The sequence below is a fragment of the Solanum verrucosum genome, unplaced genomic scaffold (assembly GCF_900185275.1).
Source record: "Solanum verrucosum unplaced genomic scaffold, falcon-dt-bn FXZP01000049.1, whole genome shotgun sequence".
NCBI classification, from domain to species: Eukaryota; Viridiplantae; Streptophyta; class Magnoliopsida; order Solanales; family Solanaceae; genus Solanum; species Solanum verrucosum.
Window position 1 is genome coordinate 4,217,905 of NW_026020221.1, and position 24,550 is coordinate 4,242,454.

General features: G+C 33.8%; 1 protein-coding gene and 1 pseudogene across 1 annotated transcript in view; both read left to right on the forward strand.

Annotated features, from left to right (window-relative positions):
- Nucleotides 1-5,911: 5,911 nt before the first annotated feature.
- LOC125830853 (dihydroxy-acid dehydratase, chloroplastic) overlaps nt 5,912-24,550 on the forward strand; it is a 275,530-nt gene continuing 256,891 nt past the window's right edge. The window contains exons 1-14 of the mRNA XM_049510033.1: nt 5,912-6,486; nt 7,538-7,609; nt 8,090-8,137; nt 8,825-8,979; nt 9,072-9,266; nt 9,339-9,450; nt 9,545-9,614; nt 9,703-9,761; nt 9,883-10,006; nt 10,101-10,171; nt 11,104-11,205; nt 11,836-11,916; nt 12,431-12,589; nt 12,676-12,744. Of these exons, the coding sequence (XP_049365990.1) occupies nt 5,950-6,486; nt 7,538-7,609; nt 8,090-8,137; nt 8,825-8,979; nt 9,072-9,266; nt 9,339-9,450; nt 9,545-9,614; nt 9,703-9,761; nt 9,883-10,006; nt 10,101-10,171; nt 11,104-11,205; nt 11,836-11,916; nt 12,431-12,589; nt 12,676-12,726 (1,836 nt within the window). The 5' untranslated portion in view covers nt 5,912-5,949 and the 3' untranslated portion in view covers nt 12,727-12,744. The remainder of the gene's footprint in view (nt 6,487-7,537; nt 7,610-8,089; nt 8,138-8,824; nt 8,980-9,071; nt 9,267-9,338; nt 9,451-9,544; nt 9,615-9,702; nt 9,762-9,882; nt 10,007-10,100; nt 10,172-11,103; nt 11,206-11,835; nt 11,917-12,430; nt 12,590-12,675; nt 12,745-24,550) is intronic.
- Nucleotides 16,288-17,270, forward strand: LOC125830884 (uncharacterized; annotated as a pseudogene).

The window sequence follows — 24,550 nt, forward strand, 5'->3', positions numbered from 1 at the left end:
TACAATATATACTAATTTTATCTATATTTCAAATAATTACGTATTTTATCATTAATTAAGAGTTTTATGTCATATATTGAGGAAGATACACCTAGATATATACATTGCAATATCTAATTAAGGCGTGACCAACAGAATCACATAAAACAACTATCTTTATTAGATATATATTCATACCATATATATTAATTATATCTATACTTTCAAATAATTACGTATCTTATCATGAATTAAAAGTTTCATTTGTCATATATTCCGGAAGATACACCTAGATACATGTATTTTTGCTACTAGATACACTAAAATAGGGAGAGAGGCGAGCGAGATGGAGAGGGAGATAGTCATGTATCTCAAATACTTGCGAATTATACTAGATACATACACATGTATCTAGTATAATTCGCAAGTATTTGAGATACATGACTATCTCCCTCTCCATCTCGCTCGCCTCTCTCCCTAGTGTGTGATTCACATGTATCTGGGATACCAAAAAACATAGGAGAGTGGCGAGCGAGATGAGAGGGAGGCAAATGAGATTTGTCTATGTATCCTAGATACATGCGAATTCACTTGAATACAGTGTATCTAGAATAAATTACACCTAATTTTGACCTCATATATCCCGAGATAAATGTAACTGAACGTACCAAAATTTGATATGATTCATAATATTAAAAACTAGAGCGTATCTAAGTAATTACCTTCTAAACTAATGAGATTTCATTATTCGCATCGAGTGTTTACATTGTCAATTAATTAAGTACTTCAATCTTCTAATTGTAAGGTATATTTCTTAATTTTTTAAAATCATATTTGGATTTTTATTTACTTGGAGAAACTTTACCATAATGGTTATATGGACCCGATTTTTAATGGTCCATTTGTGGGGAGGTCGCTCTCAATAAATTTTTCCTCACTCGAATTAATTAAGAGTAAAGGAATCTTAATGATTTTAACACAAAACATAGGTTAGTTAAAATTAATTTGACAAAGTGATGAAGATGTTTCGTACCCAAAAAAAGAGAGAATGAAGTTAGGTTTATTAATTGTTGTGTTTGATTGTTAAGTAGGTACATTGTGTGGTGTTGGAAGATTTGGTATGATGTGTGGCCTATAAATTAAGTTAAAACGTCATCTTTTTTTTTTTTCTTTTTAGTTTTTATTTTATGTATCTACCTCTTCCCTTCTAAAATATATATTTAAAATAAAATAAAATCTCATTTATGAGAGGAACAATTAAATTTCATAATTTTTAAAAAGATTACTTTCAAATGTTAAGTATTTATTGTAAAAAGTATATAAAAAAATACAATTTCAATTTTTAAAATTTATAAAGTGGTTTTCTTTTTTAATGACTAAACGCACATTTAGTGAAGTTTGAGTTAAATACACAACAGTGGATTGAGATTTTTAGTTAATTCCTTGTGGAAGAAGGATTTTAGTTTCAGATAAAGATATCTCTATCTTATTTATTTTGGCATAGTAATTTCTATATATATAGTTTATTAACTGATATTGGACCCCTAATTCCATCTGAAAAAAAATTACTACTACAAAATATTCTGAAAAAGAAGAGTGAGTTTATACGCTTTAAGAACATTTACAAAGAGTGTTAGTTGTCGTTAATTAAGCTATTGCCATTAATTAATTGTTGCTGAAGATCATTTTTGAACATAACATACTCCCAAATAATGAGGTCAACCCACTTTTTAATGCATTTTAACCCATCAAAATTCAGGTCAATTCGTTTATCTGACATCCCTCGTCCGATTATATCCACCCTTAGGTAAAATTAAGTGATTTTTAAAATAAGAAACAAAAAATTGAAAAGGTGTTAGGTATGATGTAAGGTCAAGTTTTTGCCACCAAGTGAGTTTTGGCAATATCATTTGTCTCTTTAGCTTATAAGTTTTGGTAAATTCAATTAATCAGCCAATAAACAACGATCCATTAACCAAAAAAGCTTAATATAAAGTCACTTTTCATGGGGGTTTTTGTGTGTTTGGAATTGATTTTGTTGTGATTAATATTATAACTGGTAATTAATTAGTGTATGCAATAGTTGGTAGAGTGTATTCAATAAGATATCATGCATTCACAAAGACCCAATTCTATGTTCAAACATTATATGTCAGCAGATGTGATCACTATCATAGATATTTAGATAGTAATACAATCGTTGTTATATTATACTTGGGGATAATAATAAATATAGATATTTATAATTATTAATACTTTATATAAATTTTGTTAAAGGCTTTGACAACCCTAGATACAACAACATTATATTCACTCAATTACCTCTAAATATTTTTACGATAATATTTGAAAATCAATTGCCATAATTAAAGGCATACAAATTGGCAAGTGATGGCTGAAAAAGAATTAAAAACTATGAAAGTATAGCAAACCAGCATCAATGACATTGATGTATGGGTAATTATCAAAGAATTTGGTCAAATTTAATAAATTAGATCACTGACTAGTATATTGAGCCTAATTTAATTAATAATTAGGCTAAATCTAGTAGACTAGATCACCAAATGACATAACAAAAAAAAAAATTACGGTAATAAATAGGTGCATTAAAAGAGTGCTAAAGTTTATGTTGATGTTATTATGTTAGTTGTTATAGGATTCAATGTCGCTACATATTTTAGGGACATTAACAAAAAGTGCTAAAATGTAATTATCACTAATAATTTCTTCTCTCTGTTGCATATTAGTTGATCATTTTTCTTTTTACACGCATATTAAGAAATCATAAATAATAAGATAATTTTATTAATTCACCACTTAAAAACTTCTTGGAAAATTACAAACGAATGTGAGCACTTTCAAAAAGAATTAATTGCAAGGGTAATATAGAAAAAAATTAATTAATGCTTTTATTGATTTAGTAAGGTGGACAACTAATATGAAATAACTATTTTTGGTAAGATGATCAACTAATATGGGACGAAAAGAGTATGTTTAGTGACAATTAAACTACTACTATTAATTAATTATCGCTAAAAATCACTTTAACGAAATGTGAATACTTTGCCTAATTATTCTTAAAGAGAAACAAGAAGAGTGCCTAAAGAAAAGGAAAATGTGTCAATATTTGGAAATTTTACATAAATCTCATAGTGTTAAGAGTTTATACATCCTATCCCTACACTTTTCTAATTACAAAAACTCCTTAAATTTGGTGGAATTCGGATACATCACAAAATACCCTGATACATCGCGTCTCAATTTCGGATACATCTCTCATGTACATCATGTCTCGATTTTGGATACATCACTCAACGTTCCGATACATCGCATACGTTCTGATTTATGTGATGTATCCAACCGATACATCCCGTAAAGTGATGTATCCGAAAATAGGAGAGTATAGAATTTTTTGTAACTTTTTCAAATGATAGAAAATTTTAGAGTATAATAAAATAAGTTGTGTATTTAGGTAACTTTTTCATATTTATACCCATATGAAAACAAGAGTAATTTACAACGTTTGAGTCAAATAATAATATTATATTTTCAGATAATATAAGTGAAATAAATTTATTTTAGAGAACTAATTTTTGGGGTACTTGAGTAAATAATGATTTAGAAAATATTTTGACGTATTGCGAGACGTTATTCACTTTCTATGAGAATTTTAAAGTCAATAATAAACTTGTATATATGATTTATTTTTTCAATAAAAAAGATATGTCGTCCTAGCTCCTTCCCTGCAAACCTATAATTTATAGGAAATCGACTATTATTCAATGTATATTGATTAAAAACTTGTGTGGATCGTCTATGACAATAAAATGTAATTTATGTAGAGAAATAAGGGTGTTTTATCAATAGTGTGTAGAAACCACTCAAATACAAGGTAAAAATGTATTTGACAGATTTAATGAAGATCGATTTTTTCCCAAATCTCACCTATAATGAAATTTTAGTGTACCAAACTACTTTTTTAACGAGGATATTTGAAGTTTGGAAGTTTTTATAGGGCAAACAACAACATAAGTACATAACTATGGAGAAGTCTTCATGAAGACTCAAAATCATGTAAATTTTCTCAAAATGATCACATCTTACTATCATCGTAAAATAGTATACATTTGGATTTTATATATGCTACGTTTTAGCTTATACACAAGCAATATATTATCTAATTAATTAAATATATAGCTATGGCAGACAGAACTATGGGAAACAATAAGTATTAGTGGTAAGCTCACTTAAATAAATAAATTAGGAGTACGTTGTGCTTATTGAACAATTATTTTTTGGTCGTATTACTTTTTATTAATTCTGTATTGGTTACAGATACACGCTAGTTTAAGAGTTAATTACATAGATACATAATAGTTCGTAATATTATGAATTTGTTGCGTTCAGATATGTCTATATACATGTATTTCGGGATATTTGTGGTCAAAATTAGGTGTAATTTGTTCTAGATACACTGTATCCAAGTGGATTCGTATGTATATGAAAATACATAGACAAATCTCTCTCGCCTCACTCGCCACTCTCCTATATCTCTTGCGTATTTGGTATCCCAAATACATGCGAATCACACCAAAAACATATATCTAGTGTAATTCACATGTATCTGAAAATATATAAACAAATCTCGTTCGTCTCCCTCTCCATTCTCCCATCTAGCTTGTCACTCTCCTATCTCTCTTACATATCTGGTATCCCAAATACATGCGGATCACGCCAAATACAAATATCTAGTTTGATTCACATGTATCTGATATACATAGACAAATCTCGCTTTGCTCCCTCATGTTCTCGCTCGCCTCTTTCCCTATTTTAGTGCATCTGATAGCAAAAAACATGTATTTAAGTGCATCTGACTTGAAATCTGATATGCAATTGTTAATTAGTGAGTTAAAATATAATTATTTCAAACTATAAAAAATATTAAATAAATATAATAGAAATATTTATATAATTAGATAATTTCTCCTAAAATGATTGAATGTTTTGGGCTAAATAGATGGGCCGGCCCAAATAAATATATGGGATAAGCAGGCTATAATTAGTGAATCAGGTTAACCAACTTCATGTTTCATAAGGCCACCCCTCTATTGTTTTGAAAGTCCAACTTACTAAAAAGGCTCACATTTTTATCGGCATCCCGTTGGAGTGTTTAGATGCCAGTTGAGATCAAATTAAAATGTTTATATGTGTATTCTCAAAATTAAAGTGTTTTCTATCCGTTGAAGAGTGTATGTATATGTATTGTATCTTTAAATAACTATTATAACTCTTTTTTTTTCTTTTATAAATTGGGATTCGAACAGTCTCAACGTCCTTGTTGAGTGTTGCTCTATGAGTCGTCTAGTAATCTCTAACTTAGTCTTCGAACTCTATGTTCCAGCCCCAAGCTCCATAAAAGCCCAACCAGGCTCTTATTATAAAATGAACCCTACCTTGAGGATGGATGTAATTCAGTTCAAATGAAATGATAGGGCTGAAAAGGAAGCTTACAAGAGATCATCTCTCTCACTATGGATAATTGTTTATTTGCGAGAAACATCTGTTCCGCTTTATTCTTTTGAAAAGTATATTGAATAAAAACAAATTTCGAGCTCAACACATGAAAGTTTAATTATTCAACCAACTAGCTATAGTTATTACTCCAAACTATAGTGACTCCACCCAAACACAAAGAGACAATACTTGTCACTTTCTTATAAAAAAAAAAACATTATTGTACAATTAAAAATCATCTTATTATGGTAATATAAACAAGATTCCAATAACAATGAACATGCCACTAATTTAATAAAATAACATAAAATTTAGTATATAGTATTATATAGACATACAGTATTCTTGTATTGACAATCTCCATTTTTGTCTTTCTTCATCTTCCTCAACCCCCCCACCCCCCCCCTTCCCACCACCTCTAAAACCCCACCATAACCCCCTTTCTCCATAGCCATTATGCAAGCTAATTTGCTTTCCCCACCTCTACACCCCACCACCCTCAAAATCCCATCTTTCAATACCCAATGTAGACCCTACTACAGTAGACTCCCACCCACCCTCACCATCCGAGCCGCCGGAGCACCACCGGAGACTACCAACTCAACAACCCCATCTCAAAAACTCAACAAATTCAGCAGCCGGATTACTGAACCCAAGTCCCAAGGTGGTTCACAAGCGATTCTGTACGGTGTTGGATTATCTGATGATGATATGAAAAAACCCCAAATTGGGATTTCATCTGTTTGGTATGAAGGAAACACTTGTAATATGCATTTGTTGAAACTTGCTGAAGCTGTTAAAGAAGGGGTTCAAGAAGCTGATATGGTGGGATTCAGGTTTAATACTATTGGTGTTAGTGATGCTATTTCTATGGGGACTAGAGGAATGTGTTTTAGTTTGCAGTCAAGAGATTTGATTGCGGATAGTATTGAAACTGTTATGTCTGCTCAGTGGTATGATGGGAATATTGCTATACCTGGATGTGATAAAAATGTGAGCCTCCTTTTAGCTTTTTAATAGAATTTGAAAAAAAAGGACTAATTTTGTTGCGTATTGCTCTCCATTTCACATTATTTCGTTATTGTTATTGCTTGCTTATGCTTTATTTTAAGTTGAGGGTTTATTGAAAATATCCTCTCATAGAGGTAGGCGTAATGTCAAGAGATTTGATTGATTGCTGGTAGTAATGAAACTGTCATGTCTGCTCATAGTGGGAATATTGCTATACCTGGATTTAATAAAAATGTGAGCTTTTAGTTTTCTAATAGAATTTGAAAAAAAAATGGATTTATTTCTTTACGGACTGCTCTCTGTTTCACATTATTTCGTTATTGTTACTGCTTGCTTATGCTTTATTTTAAGTTGAGGGTCTATTGAAAGTATCCTCTCGTAGAGGTAGGCGTAATGTCAAGAGATTTGATTGATTGCTGATAGTAATGAAACTGTCATGTCTGCTCAGTGGTATTATAGGAATATTGCTATACCTGTATGTGATGAAAATGTGAGCTTTTTTTTAGTTTTTAATAGAATTTGAAAAAAAAGGGGACCATTTTTAGCTATCAGTTAATGCTTAAAACTCTTTTCTAAAGTATATTCTTCTAGGAAGTGTATTTTGTCCATACCATGTGAGTGAATCTGTGACACTATTTTCTGTACTTTTTTGTTTGTTTTTGGATGTTCTTGATATTTGGTGAATTGTGAGTTCTTTTATCCAATTGTGGAGTGTGAAAGTCGACACAAATAAGTTTTATTGGGGTATTAGTTTTTATTTATTGAATAAAAGATGCATGCTATTATTGTGGAGAAAAAGATGTGAGCTTTGCAATTTTATTGGTATATTCAACACATTTGCTGTTTTACTTTCATAATATTGCTGTCTATCCTTGTACATACTTGCAATCTCGTGTAGTAAGATTTCTTGAACTAGTATATTTTAAGATTTTGTATAAAAGTTTGATGATTCTTTTTGGCAATTTGAGCAAGCAAAAACATGAATTCCAGCATGCTCTATCTCCTTCAAGTGATAATTGTTGTAATTTGGCAGATGCCAGGTACAATTATGGCGATGGGAAGATTAAACAGGCCAAGTATCATGATATATGGTGGAACCATTAAGGTCAGATAGTAACATTCATCTCTGATTCTTTCTTGTTCGTCCAAAGCCTCTTTTCCTGTAGATTATATATATTATCTTCTGAATTTCTGCTGCTTTGGACCATGCTATCGCTTTCAAAATTTCTTTGAGAAAAGTAAAGTTGAATAACCATGGGCAATAAACAAAAAGGGAGACTGAACTTTCAGGGAGGAATATCAAAAAGGAAAGGTGAAAGAGAACCAGTGTAGTATCTGAAATCTAATGCTTTGATGTACTGAGCAAGTGAGATAGTAGAGGAAATCACTCAATATGAAAAACAGACACATCAATTACATAATTGCCTAATTGTAAGGGTAACCAACTTTCTAGAAATAATACTAAATAAAAAGCGACATAAACAACTCTAGATGACATTTTGACATTTGCTGCATTACATGTTGATCTCTTATTCTGTTTGCTTTTAAATTATTATTGATCCTTTACCTTTTCTCTAATATACAGCCTGGTCATTTTCAAGGGCACACATTCGACATAATATCGGCCTTCCAGGTATTTCTTCTTATTGCCTCCTTTAGCAATTCTTCTGTCCATTTTGCCTTCGAAGTGTGATAAAAATCCTCTGTTTAGGTAGGGCTTTGAATGGACTTTGTGACACATGGAGAATAATAAGCGCGCTTGTGGTGAAAACATATCAGTGGATGGTCTTTAGAAAATAAAACCATTAAAATTAGGATAAAGCATGTTTTGATTGAAGTTCTCTTAGCCTATGCAAGTACTTGAGGAAACATGGGGGAACACCAAAATATTCAAGAGGGAGCTTATGTAAAGTGAGTTCAAGTTGTCTAAAGGATGGGATTTTTTTGTATGATTTTTTCTTTGATAAGTAAAGCATTTACACACAAATTCACTAAGGAGGTGAGTAAAAAAGCTTTACTAGATTACAATTCTTCTTTTAGCCACTTTATTTCTATTCTTACCCAATAAGGTCATAATTTTTTTTTTAAGCATTTCCTAGCCTATGAAATCCCCTCTTAGAATTTTAAGCTTTCAGACGTGTCATTTGGTAGTTGTAGTTATGGGCTTATATGATAGAAGCATGCTCTGTGACTTGAAATCTTTTATTTTGAGAAGGCTAAACTTGAAAGGCAGCCTTTTGTCTTAGATTTTTGAATCACAGATCTTCAATTCTGTAAGAACGTTGGTGATTACCTCTTCATGCTTTGATTTTAATTATAGGTGTATGGAGAGTATGTTAGTGGTGGTGTCAGTGATGAGCAAAGGATGAATGTAGTTCGTAATTCATGTCCGGGTGCGGGGGCTTGTGGTGGAATGTATACTGCAAACACCATGGCATCTGCTATTGAGACATTGGGCATGTCGCTGCCTTATAGGTAGAAAAATGTGATGCAGTTAAACTTTGTTTAAAAGAATGAAGATTCATCGCTAATATGTCCTTCTAGTCATCTCCTTTCCAATACACAAGCTCTTCCACACCTGCTGAAGATCCACTGAAGTTGGATGAGTGCCGCCTAGCGGGGAAATATCTTTTGGAATTGTTGAAGATGGACTTGAAGCCTCGAGATATCATCACAAAAAGGTCACTTCGAAATGCAATGGTGATGGTCATGGCACTTGGTGGATCTACAAATGCTGTACTACATTTAATTGCTATTGCAAGGTGAGCAATTTTTCCGCCGAGTTCACTTTATTTGTTGGATGAGTGTGTGAGTCATGATTTGTATCTTCACAGATCTGTTGGCCTGGAATTAACTCTAGATGACTTCCAGAAGGTTAGCGATAAGGTTCCTTTCATTGCAGATCTGAAGCCTAGTGGAAAATACGTCATGGAGGATGTGCACAAGGTTTGTGCAATACTATGTGTGCCAACATAGTTGTAGTTTGGTTGTATAGGCATCCCTTGCTGTTTATTTTGTTCTGATGAGCTTGGTTGTGTAGATTGGAGGTACACCTGCAGTCATCCGCCACCTGTTGGAGCTTGGGTATTTGGATGGAGACTGTATGACTGGTATTGGTTTAATGACCTTAGTAGATATTCTCTTATATACGTCTTCTAAAATTGGTGGAACTCATTTCTCTTGCTCTTTGATTTGTAGTCACGGGAAAGACTCTGGCTGAAAATGCAAAGCTATTTCCTTCTTTAGCTGAAGGTCAGGTAGGTCTCTCTACCAATGACTGCTTCCCATGTGTTGCACTAATTTTTGTTATAGGTTTATTGCTCCTGATGGAAATTAGGGATAAATACTCAGTTTTGTCCATCTTTCTTTTTCTTCTAGCAAATTATAAGGCCGTTGTCAAACCCCATCAAAGAAACAGGCCATATTCAGATATTATATGGAAACCTTGCACCAGAGGGCAGCGTGGCAAAGATCACTGGAAAAGAAGGGATGTACTTTAAAGGTATGTTCTTATTTGGAGTTTAATATTTGGTGTCTTTGGACACTATCTGTTTGCCTCTTGAAGATAGAACCAATCATGGGAATTTGTTCATCAGGCCCCGCTCTAGTGTTTGAAGGAGAGGAAGCTATGATTGCGGCTATCTCAGAAGACCCTTTGAGTTTTAAGGCAAGCCGAAAATCCCTTTCTATGTCTTTCTTCCTTTCTTTCTTTTACTGCTATTATGATAAACCAGGGAATGGAGTGAGGAGGCCATATGAGTGCCAAAGCGTCAATGTCTAAGAAGCATTCATAGCTCAGAGTAATAGTAAATATTGAAATTTCTTGAAGCCTAGTAGACAAAAGGGTGCAAGCATTTACTAACAATGGATCCTGTCTTGGATGAACAAATTTTAAAAATTCCCTTGTCTGGGCATTTTTAAAGATTAAAACGTTGCCAGAATGTCAATACTTGAAAGCCTTTCACCTTTGGGTATTTCGTCTAAGCTCCTGTTAACCTATTACTACTATGAAAATAAGCCATGCTCTCTCTCTCTCTTGTTGCTTTTCTTTCATGTATTTCTTGAGGCAATATCCTTGTCTTCTTTATGGGTCTCGCCCAAGCACAGTGTTTATGCAAAACATCTAAAACATAAGTAGGTCTTTGATAAGGCAGCTAAGAAGAAACGTAGGATCTCTGCTTTGTTCATTTTTCTTGTTGTATAGACTTACACTCTGCCCTATATCGCTGCTGTATATATGTATCTTCTTTTTAATTTTATGAGTTACTGGAATTAAATATCTAATTGGAGTTTCAGATAGGTAAAGTGGGTATTTCGTGGAAGTATCATGCCCACTGTCTGTTACTTTTGTTGATTTCTTCCGTTTTAGCTCGCAGTTGGCTCCATAGGATTCCATTTCATTTGCCTAGTAGCAAAGTATCTTTTAAGTATGGTTTCACTCTGAATTTCTCTTCTAGAACATTGAAATCGTCAGTTATTAATTCTTGCCTTTTGTTGATTAGTAACTGGCTGCAATTGTTTGAGCTCTATTTTTTGAGCCAGTTCTGTTGTGTTGGATGTTGGATAGTCTAGACATATTTGCTGTGTACCATCTTTCAGGGAAAAGTTGTAGTCATTAGAGGAGAGGGGCCTAAGGGAGGACCAGGAATGCCTGAAATGCTGACACCCACAAGTGCAATTATGGGCGCTGGTCTTGGGAAGGTATGTATTGTGATAATTTTTCTTGGCTTAATACATATCCAGCCCCTTGAACTTTCCCGAATATTCCATTTAGTCACTCGAACTAAGCCGTGGCCTTGTTCCAATTGAACACCTCAACTCCTAATAATGTGTTCCAATTAGACAATTCCGGTTCAAATTTTGAAATGTTTTGAGTGGTGTTCTCATTCATCTATTAGGTAGTTAAGTTAACCAAAAAACATTTCATCCCTTTTGATTATATGCATTCACCTCAATAAGCCGTAAAACCCCCGACGTTTTCTACTTGAGGTTGATGTGTATAATTAAAGGAGATGACATATTTTATGTGGTTAGCTTAGCTATTTAATTGACGAATGAAAAATACGCGTAAGTTTCTCTGAAATTTGAACCAAAAGTGTCTAATTTGATACTTCATTAAGAGTTGAGGTGTTCAATTGGAATATGACTTAGTTCGAGTGTCTAAATGAAATATACTTACAAGTTTAAGGGGCTGACCATGTATTAAGCCCTTTTTTTCTTCCTTGTATCATATATTTGTTTTAGCATGTCGTTTTGAAACTGTTGCATGACCTTACTCGTAGCGTTTGGTTGTTCTTGTTGCTGAATGCTTATTTTTGTGTTGTCCACTAGGATGTTGCATTACTTACTGATGGAAGATTTTCTGGAGGTTCTCATGGATATGTCGTTGGGCATATATGTCCTGAAGCACAGGTGCATTAGCACTCGTTTTCTCAACTTGTTACTTCTTTTACATCATACATACTTTCTTCTCTCCCCTTATCTTACCATATCACTTTCACTGTGGTGTCCGGTGGACCATTCTAGCATTTGTGTTACTCTATTTTTTGCAGCTGTCTGGAACTCGTAAATCACCTCAAGATTCTGGATATGTGAATGATCTTTAAAAAATGGCTTAATAAAGATGCCGTCCACTATAAGAGGATATTCACTAGTTTTAGTAGCTAAACTGTTTCTCGTCTGTTTTCCAGCGTCCAGCTTTTTGCACTGTCTGAGTGTGCTTATGAAGACGTGATTATTACTTAAGCAGTTTCCTTTGATTTATTAAGTTTGTTAAATATCATATTTTCTTCTAAGAAAAACATGTTATAGAAATATCCGTATGTGATAACAGTCCTAGAACATAAACATTCAAAATAACATAGAAAAATCTGTATGATCTTGATTTATCGTCATTAAGAATTGTGCAATTTCAAACCCTCACCAGGAAGGAGGTCCAATCGGTCTTGTTCAAAATGGAGACATTATAACAATCGACATTCAGAAGAAGAAAATGGACGTGCAGTTATCAGACGAGGAGTTGGAGCAACGTAGAAAGAATTGGACTCCCCCTGCATATAAAGCTGATCGAGGTGTTCTCTACAAGGTACGTAATTGTTCAAAACTTGACAGATATTGGAACAATGTTGAATGCAAACATTGTTATATCGACCTACTTTGTTTTCCTTGCAGTATATCAAAAATGTGCAATCTGCATCCAAGGGATGTGTTACTGATGAATAGACAAGAGAAGCCATTTTACTAAAGCATTATAGAGTAAACCTGGGAAAATCCTGATTTGCCAGATTTTGCAAATTGAGGTGTTTTCGCCATGTTGGTTTTCGAGTGTAACTACCTAAATTGGTTCTTTTAACGTTGAGGGAGTGCGCGATTTTTCGTTTTTCTACGTTGTAACTCAGGATCCTTTTACTTTGTTGATTGGTGTTGATTCAAATTGTATAATGCTTGGTGATATAATATTAATGAAGAACAATCACTTCTTAGTATCTTTGCACTTTTGTCCATATTTTTCACCTCTGATCACTTTTCGGTCATATCTTTGAAAAATAGTTGTTATGGAAAGAAACACCATGACTATGTATAACAATGTTTTGTTTTTACCATTCATATTTGTCGGTATTTTATTTAGATATTTGAACTATATGTTGTTTCAAATGAGTAATTTTTTTTTTTGGTTTCCCATCCGGTGTCCGGAGCCCACATTGGAGCTTCAATTAAATCTGGACTGCGCTCTGCAGGGCCCATTCGGGGGTGATGCTCCCAACAGGATTTTCTCCATACCCAGGGCTTGAATCCGAGACCTCTGGTTAAGGGTGAAACACTTCCACTAGTGCACCACAACCCATGTTGGTTCAAATGAGTATTTGAATACATGATGTTTCTATTTTTTCGATTCAAATTTTGAACTACATGTGTTCTCAAATACGCATTACGTTGATAAGTTAATCACTTTGGAAGTTTCTTGAAGAAACCATGATACTCACCACACGTCCATATGTCATAGCCATATTATTTATATAGGTGTCCAAATAATAATTATTTTTTTAAGAATGGGAGCGCGATATTCTTTTTTAAACAAACACAAAAAATAAAGAAACATATAAATTAAAATGAAGAAATATTTAACATGTTAGATGACTTTTGATCGTTTCAATGTCGTAAGTGTGCTTACGCAGACCAAATATAATTAGTATGAAAATAGACGTATGTACATACATCGCATCGGTCACAAATTAACAGTTACTTTAGCTTAAAAACAATATTTTAAAATAATTATCACTTTAAAAATTTAAAATTGAGCAGCCGTTTGGTATGAAGAAATATATTTTAATTTCTTAGAAAATGTTTTATGGAAAAAATTAGTGAGTTTTACTTATTTTATAATGTCTGATAAATAAACAAAAATATATTATCTCAAAAATATTTATATGTAATATAGAAAAATATATACTATGAGAATGGAATGGGGTGGGGGTGGGGGTTTGAGGATGGGATGATTAAGGGGTGAGGGTTGGGCGTTGGGGGCGTTGATGTTGATAGCATGTTTTCTCTGCTTTTGTTAGGGAGGTCATTTTCCTTATTTTTAAGAAATTTTTTTTAAAAAAAGGAAATTTTTCTCAAAATTACTTAATAAACTATACCTTTGTAAACTACTATATTATACTCTTTTAATAGATTTTTTTTCTTTTGTTATTCTATTAAAAGTTTCAAACCCTAAAATTAATAAACTCTAATGACACTGTCAGTCTAATGTACATACATACATAGTTGTAACTTGTCACGGTGAATATTTGATATGTTAGAAAAATTGCAAATATTCTTGTTTATAAAAGACTTTATTACTTGTTATTATTATTATCTTCAAAAACTTTACTAAGATCACATAAAGATTATCACAAATATAATCTATATATATATATATTACCCTTATTTAGAAGAGGGAGTTGTGAAGGACGAACACAACTCCAAAAAGTTGTTCCGAATGTAATTTAAATTGTATTATGTTAGGGTCCACTTTATTAAACAAATATTGTACTAGCATTAATAATACATAAGTATTAATTATAACCTGGCGTGTAATTTCTTTTAAGTCCCCACGTGTCTTTGTTTTATTATATATATATATTACTTTACTTAAAAGGACAATTATGTAATTTTACCATTAAATTTAGGGGATTTCTACCGGATGAACAATGGCACATGGGTAATTTTACTAGTACTTTTAGGGATCTGTACGTTTGCTGTGTATCGAGTTTAGCTCTTTTATTGTGTACATCGATTTCTCCTCAACATTTGCTCTGAGACTTTTTTCTGATCAACAATCTGCCATATTCATTTCCATTAATTTCTGTTTCTCCTCAAATTTCTCTTCCATGTTGGTGCATTCATTAGCTACAGTAAGTTTTTCTTCTCCCTTTTCCCCAATTTCTCTTCCTAATCTGTCCAGCTAATGAGAAAAGGCCTATGATGGTGGCTATTCTCATTTTTCTTTGGATATATATTTAGGTCTGCATGTCCTTCAATTTAAGGATAATTTGCTTCTTATCTTGAAAGTTGTTTCCCTTTCATTGATTTAGGTGTAGGTAGATTTTAAGATTACCGATATCTAGCTTCTAAGTGTTGATGAAAATCTGTCCTCTGCGGCTGATACAATTAGCTTAAGATTTTGACTCCGCAAAATTAATGTGATTAGTTAAACAATTGTGCTTGTTAAGAAAACAAATTACACTATTCTGTTTGTATTATTTTCATTCTAATTCTTATTTTCCCGAATGCTACATTGATATGTCTCAAATGTATGTCATTTTATCCCAATGGTTGTCCTGATACAGTCATTTACTATTGTCTGCATTTTTTGTGTAAATTCTATGTATTTTTTTCAGATTACACTAAGTTATAAATTAATTTAACAAATCATGAACTACTCAAAACAGGAATGGAAGAAAATAGACATAATGTGTCTGTCCAAGAAAGAACTTCTGACAGAAATTTGCGTTGTCATACTAGATATGCACAGATGTCACTGAAGAGCAATTAATTTTATCCCAGCTAAGAGAAAAAAAGGGCTGAATCGAAAAGACAAAAACTCCTTCATCAATCAAATAGTAATGGCGCTCTTACAATCATCACTTCTTCGTTATCTCCTCAAGAAGGTTAGCTAACCATATTGTTATCTTCCTTATGTGAAATATGTCTTCTGAATATCTATAGCTATAGTTAGACGCTTTAGCTCACCTACTCTTACTAGAGTTATTTTCCTCATTTTGTAGTTGAAGCTTCCGAAGCTACAAACCAATAGTTATCATCTAGTCGTTATCATGGTACTTAGTCTTTTCTCCTCATGTTCTTAGGAAAAATCAATTTCTCCTCACTCTATGGGAGAATTTCGGAGAAATAGAAGGAAATGAAATTGAAGCTAAAATGGCAACAGAGGCAGATCTAATTGTAATCCTTGGAAGGAGTATAAGAATCTCTACTTATCAAGGTACAGATGCGCTGAGCTTTTTACCAACATAATTTTAGATAATAACAAAACGTTATATTATACATGGTTGTCACTGCAGACTAGGTTCAATTCCACAATACGTGTGGATCCTAATTACCCACATGCAGTAGAACTCATCAACTGGTACTCACATTTCATCATTATTCTCTAGCTTTAGTTTGCATTTAAAGAACCTACTAAACATATTATTTGTTGTAACAATAGGGCAAACGAAAAAAAAAACAATGTTGTTAAGTCGTATGTCAGAGAAAACCTCAACAAGCTCATCTGTCCCTCCCATGGTAGTTACTCTTGCCGGCCGACAAGTTATCTCTATTGCAAAAATTTCATTACCTGCTTCTGTAAGTCATACTTCAAGCTGATAATTTGAGAGTATGCTTATTAATTTTCTGGTTGTCTAGCTTTCACTAAATAATAAAAACAAATTATATTTATTCATGAGTAATTTAACACGTATTATGTATATGATATGTTCCGACAGATGGGACTCTTCTATGTTGAGGCAGAAATGGCCATATCAGATGAATTGCAAGAGTTTTGTGTGCTTGAATGCTCAGGATGCAAACAGAAGAAGCACACAAAGGATAGAAAGGATTTTGAATGTCCAAAATGCAATCGGAAAACAACATTAGTGCCTCGGTACTATACTTTTTACTTGTAAATTATAGTTTGTACAAAATATAGCGTATATTATACACAAATTTTAAACTTGCCATCATTTCAGGTGTATTTTTCAAATTGATCTTATTGATGGTACTGCTACACCACAACATCTATCTCTGGTGAATTGGGAGAAAAATTACTCTCCATGACGGCGGAAGACATATTTGACATAATTTGCGCTAAGGTGATCTCTCATTCCCGCTGGCTACTTCTACACATCTATTGTCACAACACCATATATCTTGATCAGAAACAGTTTAGCATATATGCTTAGTTCTAAAGAGTTTCTCGTGACTCTTTACATTTACAGAGGTAATCATTGTCTGTTAATCATGTCCATGAGATGTTGTCGAACAAACTATTTCAAATTCAGCTAAGGAAGTCATCTTGGGGCAGCTCAAATAACACACATGCAACTTTGTCCATTCTTTCCTACATGGAAAAGGAACATACTCCGTCGAGCACTACTGATAGGAATTCCAAAAAGATAAGGCCTTTGTCAATAAGTGAGGTGGAGGTGATGGCAACAACTACTGCAGCTGATTCTTCAAATGCGACGCCGAAATTTGAACCACCCACACCAACAAAAAAGGTGTAAAAGGTCGGTCTACATCTGACTTTCACATTTATTTTTGGAAACCAAACTATAAGTCACAATGATTAACAATTCAAAATATTTAGAAGTATTTGAAAAAAGTTATGGTAAAAAAACTAAGAGAGTTTTAAAAAGTAAAGGTAGAATCATTGAGGTATTGGAAGAATGTCGTTGATAATGTGATTAGTAAGTTGTGCAAGTCTTTTGAAATCCATGAAGTATATGTGTAACGACCTTCTTAGTCATTTTATGAATTTTAATAATTATTTTTATACTTACCTTTTCAGTAGTTTTTATAAATAATTTATGACTTATAAGAATGAGTGACATGATTTTCAGATTTAATAAATGATTATTTTATTGCTAATAATAATGAAAAAAAATAAAAGAAAAATAAATAAATGAATAAATAATAATTAATAAATAAAAGATATAAGGGCAAGAAGCCCTGAACTGTTGAAAACTGACGAAACAATAGGAAAGCAATAACTTTCTGGCAAAAAACTACTTATGATGCGACGACAATCAAAAGGAAGAAATAATCGATTCAGGTAAGAATTCAATTAGGCATTTTTGTTTTAGATAAGGTCATATGTTGTAGATATAAATTAAGATAGTATTATATGTTGGTTTCTGTGTAACATGAGTTGTTAATTTATTAGGTTAAATTGTTATATATGTGTATTGACTGCTTCTGCCAATGTGATTGATGATTAGGAAAGTTGATGATTGACTAATGATTAGGTAAATACTAGGCAATATGAATAAGATTCAGGAGTTATGGTGGATTCAGGAATTAGTTTTGATCTTCTTTTTCCAGATTTTTTCCCCTCTATAATTATCAAATTATAAGTCAAATTTTGATAATACAAGTATATGTAATTGAATAATAGATGTATTATATTATATGAATACTGTTAGGGTTGTATTATTTGGAGAAATTGAAACTTAATCCTAGGCTTGAAACTTCGAAAATATGATAATTGAAATGTTAATTGACATCAAGATTTAGGAACTTGATTATAAACTTGGGTGGATTTTTGGGTCAAGGCTAAACACATAGTAATATGAGTGTTGTTAGTTTTGGAATCTTATTGTGGTCATTTATTTGAATAGATTGCATTTATTTGGGAGCTCAACGAAAGTGGAAGGCACAAGTGCCGGAGTGAATTCTTGATTATTTGAGGCAAGTGGATTTCTAAACCCTTGTTAAGTGTATGGAATTCGTGTATTTCCTTGTAATATGTGTTTGGGAATAATGAGACTTGGTGATGGGTTGACTTGTCCACATTGATTAATTCTAATGATGAAAAAGGGGTAATAAAAGGCAATGTGATCAATTGTTTATGTGTGATTGTGTTCTTTATGAACCGGTATACTTGTGATAGCTGAGGTGATTACATTTCATATTGATATTTGATTGAGATCATCATCCCCTTTATTTGAAATTATATTGTGCACATGCATTGACATGAGATTGGGTATAAGTTGGGCACGTGGAGATCGTTCGTGCTGGGGATGGTGAGATGTTAAGATTATAATTTGGGCACGTGGAGATCGTCCGTGAGGAATTTGTTTGATTTATGATAATGCGTTGAGATCGTCTGTGTCGGTATATGGACCTCGTGAGTCCCCCATTGGTCATGAACTCTCGATGTATTTTCGAGAAGTATCATATATATACGGTTGAGAGAGTATTTGGTATTCTGAGGCATATCATTTCATGGTGTCATATTGCATTACATCTCATGACATCTTTCATTCTTGATGATTATGTGTTTTATTAGTGGTTGGAAAGTACTTGATATTTGATTATCTCTATTCGATGAACTTGATCTTGTGTGTTGCTGATATTTGTGAGTGCCTTTTTGTGGAAGTTGTGATTGATAAATATTGAGTTGTTGCTGAGGATATATAATTTGTTAAAGTGATTGTTGTTGAGCTGGGTGCTATGTAAATTGTGAACTGTTAGGTTGGGTTGGTTTTATGCAGGTTGTAGTTGTGGAGGTTCGATTGGGGTGTAAGGAGTACCCGTATTCTATCCCTTTAGCTTGTGTTTAGAGGTTTAGTTGCTGAGTACCGTGTGATTTGGTACTCACCCCTTGCTTCTACAATTTTTTTTGTAGGTTACGAGCCTGGATTTTGCGATACTTTCCATTCTCTTATTTTCTGAGGCTTCTTGGAGATTTGTGAGGTAGCTGTTTGTAATCTCAGCAGATCTTCTTACTCCTATTTATGATCTCGTTCTATTCTAGAAACAAGGTCATTTGAGACTTGTGTTTTTCTTTTGAATCAATTGTAATACTTTAGAGGCTTGTATACGTGACAACCAAATTTTTGGGGTATTTTTGAGTAAATTATGAAATTTTCGCATTTTATTGTAATGAGTGAGTGTTAGGCTGACTTGTCTTGGTAGGATAAGACGAGTGCCATCACGTCCATTTTTGGGTCGTAACAATATGTCACGCCCCAAACTCGAGGGGCGCAACTGGCTCCTAATGCCAAAACTCAGGCCTGAGCCGACCCTGCTGAACCATTTGCTACTAGCGCATGGCAGCCACACGCAATCAAAAAAACAAACAAGTATATCTCGGCTTAAAACTAAGCCCTCGGCAGGCAAAGCCCCTGTCAACTGATCTGTAAAAGAAACAGCTACTCCCAGGAGATCATATAAATAAATAGTCAACTAGCACATAAGTCCTGATCGAGACGTCGAGGCTACTATGATATCTATACCCAAACTAAAAGTATGTATATATCAATACAATACATCAAACAACTCACAAGCTTCAGCAAACCAACAACATATGCCAATATGGCCATAACGTAGCTATACACCCCACACACTAGTATGCAAGCCTTAGAGAGTAGTAAATATTAGCGGTACAGGGCCTCAGCCTACCTATAAAAATATATACAACAAAAGGTAACAAACCTCCCAACTCCGGCAGCTCCGGAGGAAAGGGGCTAGCCAACCGGATAAAAGTCAATCCTATTGCTGAGGAGGTCTACTCGGTCGTCTGTCAGGACCTGCGTATATGAATGCAGCTCCCCTAAGGCAATGGGGCGTCAATACAAAATAATGTACAGAGTATAAAAGGCAATAGACTATGATAATGTATCTTGATATACTAGAATAATCTGATAAATAAATCAAGAATAAGATAAGTGTACTGACCTGCTCCTAAATCTAAACTTATAAAAAATAATAAAACAACAACCTAACCAATCCCCCATAAGCTTGGCACGTACAAACAACACACAAGACCACCTACGCAGGCCCCCATAAGCCCGAAAGGTGTCAATCAGCCTATATACCCCTATCGGTAGTCCCATTGCCCCGTAGGCAGTCACATAGCACTCTTAGGCATTAATATAGCCTCGTAGGCAGTCACAAAGCCCTCTTAGGCATTAATATATCCCCGTAGGCAGCACATAGCTCTCTTAGGCATCAACATAGCTTATAGACAACTCATAGCCCTCTTAGGCAACAACATGACCCTGTAGGAAGCACATAGCCTTCTTAGGCATCAATATAGACCTATAGGCAACTCATAGCCCTCTTAGGCATCCATATAGCCCCGTAGGCAGAACATAGCCCTTCTTGGCATATATCACATTCTTGCAGCTAAACACAATAGCTCCAAGGGCAACAATAACAATCCAATCGCTAAAAACGAACAATTCAGTTATAAGCAACCTATGTCATGTACAACATAGGGACACTACTAATTGAATAAGAATTCCAATAAGGAAGGATTATATTAACTCGAGCAGCCAACAATCAACAATCACGGCTACAACTATATCAAGGACAACAACCCAAATACATTGTTTCTAAGCTTTAAGGAAACATGTCGTAAGTAGGGAATAGCCTTAACATACCTTTTTCGCTGAAGTCACGTGTCCTAATAACATTAATCACAACCCCCCATTGATACTACAACAAGGCAGGATCATAATCAACACAAAAGAATAGAAGATAAAACGAAAATCCGATAAAAGATATGTATTTCCGTCACAAATTGCTATTTGCGACTTATCAAAGCTAGAGTCGATGAAAGAAGGGTCTTACCTTGATTATAAGTTTGTAATACACCTCAAAACTTTAAAATATGCCCAAACCCCTACGGTCCACACACCAAAGTACGATATGCTAGGAAATCGATAAAATAAATTATACTATATTGATGAGCTCAACGCGTAGAACAACTTTTGTCAAGGACTTAAGTCACGAGAATCGGTAACTTGGCTTGTCCTAGAAGTGGGTTTTGTAGGTTTAATGAGTTTTCTGGTTCTTTACTAAGGAAAATGAAGGAAAAATGAAGAAAAGTCGAAAAAGATAATATATATAAAGTTCCACCGACCTAGGAGACCTACCTCACCTGTCTGCTTGTGCAATCTTGCGAAAACGCGAATATCTCTCCATTCTGAAGTCGTATGAACAAACGGATTGATGCGTTGGAAACTAGACTTGTAAAACTTCGATTTCATAGGTCGCGGGGACCATAACTCTTAATAGATTGGCAGAAAACGTCTGAGACATTTGATCCAAATTTCAGACAAATCTTTAAAAAAGAATTTACGGTAACTTTCGCCAACTTTTATTTTGTCACTTACCTAACTTCAAAACTTGAGATACAACACTTGAACACTTAAAATATCACATAACACATCATTCTTAATTTATTACCCACCCTCCTGGTCTTTCGACGAAGATACGAGTCAATTTATACGTTTCGAAAAGTCGGGGTGTTACAGTATACTACTAGAAGAATTTACAACCCACTACATTTTTCTTCCTTAAAAGTTATAGTTCATCTGGGATTTTAATTTTTGTTAATTGTGTTGGATTTTGATGATTTTGAGTTGGATTACTGATGTAATTAAATTGCTTAATAGGAAAGAAAGTATGGAGAATTAAGAATCTGAATTAGATTATTTTAGTTATAACAATTGAGCAACTTGATTACTTTAGAGTTAGGACCACCTCTTTAGGCAGTGATTTGTGTGTGTTTGTCAAGTTATTAAGTTGTAACACCCCGTATTCTACGTGTACTAGTTCTATTTATATTATGCTTATAAATTCCCGTGTGGTATAGTTATGGACTCGGTTTCCTATGCGACCAGTGACAATATAATAGGTTTAAAGTGAACTGCCCATAGATTTTGATGCAGGAAGTATTTAAACTTGAGATCATAAGGTGGTATTTGAGTGTAAAGTTTAAATTGACGTAGTGTATATAAGTTTTAAGTTAAATTAAAGGTATTAAGGTCGTCTAGAAATGGAATAAGATATTGAGATGCTTGATTGACTACACTAAGCTAGTAGGTGACAAGTAGGTACATCACCTACTTTGACTTATTGACTAGCCCAAAGGACCAAGTAGGTGCATCACCTACTAAGACTCTTTTGATCTTGTTATTGGGCCAAGTACACTACCACTTACTTGCATTAATCTGGCCCAAGTTGATTAGAAGAATAAGGGGAAAATGGACAGTCAAGGACCAATCATTCCAAGCCAACAAGAAATAAGTTGAATGAAAAAGTAGGTGCATCACCTACTTAAATGTGTGGCCTAAATTAAAGACACATGTTCGCTGCAAATGAAGTACAAGAAAGGTGGCAAAAGGCCTAATGTTCTTAAGTCCAAAAATGCCCAAGTGAAAAGTCCAAGTAGGTGGGTCACCTACTTGACAAACTATGGCCCAAAATGAGTGAGAAAGTCGACCAAAGCAGGTCCCTTTAAAAGGGATAGATATCATCTTTTTCCAGCCATTTTTACTTTGACAAAAAACTCTTATTTCTAGAGCTTTCTCTCTTCTCTCTCTTAGCTTCTTACAACAACCATTAAATACCATTAGGGTTCTTGAACATTAGGGAGTTCAAGCTATTGGAAGGTATAATTTAAGACAAGTTAAGGGTGACAACCTTTACCTTAAAGAATCCAAGTTTTAGCAAGTGGTAATTTTGTCCAGCAAGGTAAGCTACTGCAATTTTCTCCCTCTTGTGCTAGAGTAAATTAGGACACTTGGTATGTGTTAGTGAGTTGGAAATTGTTACTTTTACATGGTGTAATATTGGGGAGGATGTTCTGGTGATTAGTGCATGTTGGGACAGCCATGGAGGGAAGTCCTCTTTAAATTCAGTTATGAGCTTGTTTAAGCACTTTAAAAGTAATGTTAGCTCTTCAAACCATGATTCATATTGCTTCTGTTACATTATTATGTTTAAGGCTTGTTATATGTATGTTATGATAAGGGATGTGACTAGATGTGTGGGAAATTTATAGAGACGTTAAAGGACTTAAATATTGCAGGGAGTTTTGGGGAGGACCTAATACAAAGGTTGTACAGTATATAGACACGATTAAAGGGAAAGGGAAGGAAAGAAAACGCTGGCTAGATAAATTGCATGCTTATTGCTTGGTTACTATTTGGGTGAGATCAAGTAGCTCAAATTGATTGATTAGCTACTAATACTAGTCTTACAACTTATTTTATTGTAGATTAGTAATCTGAAGAGAAGGAGCTTAAGTCATACATATTGAATTGTATAGCAAGGTATGTAAGGCTATTCGATTTCCTATTTCTTTGGCATGAATCCAACACTTGCATTACAAAAAGTAAGCTTTCTAAGTACCCTTGGTAGTGACTGATCCATAGTTGCAGTTCCTACTCCCTAGAGCATTAACGTGAGTACTCTAATATGAGTTTGTTACTAAATGTACGTGCTTACTCTACCAAGTATTAACATGCAAGGTTTACACTTGTTTCATCGTCAAAGTACTATTGGCACGTACTTTCCTTATATAAATCAAAATGATCCTAGATTACACATGGTACATATGTTTATATGTTGGATATACAATCTGCCCATATCATGCCAACTTGCTTCAATTATTTATATATATGTCATATTTTTACATGTTCATATGTTCCCTTTATTGGTTATTACTCCCATTGTGTTAGACTATAATGTTATCTCACAAGATCCCTACTTGCTTTATTGTACATTTTATATATGCTTACTTGGAATATGTATCCGTCCTTAAGTTGAATCTGCCAATGTTCTCCCTTGGTTCCACTTTCATGTATACCTTGTATTTGATATTAGTTAATGAGTATTTGACTATCATATACAGTTCAAATCTCTTGGCTGAATGTTAAATGTCTTCACTTGATATGTGCTTCAATTTGAGATGTCAAAGTGCTTACTGAGTCATATAAGTTCCTAAGTATTACACGTTCATGTCACATTTGCTTCCCATGTCATTGTTATT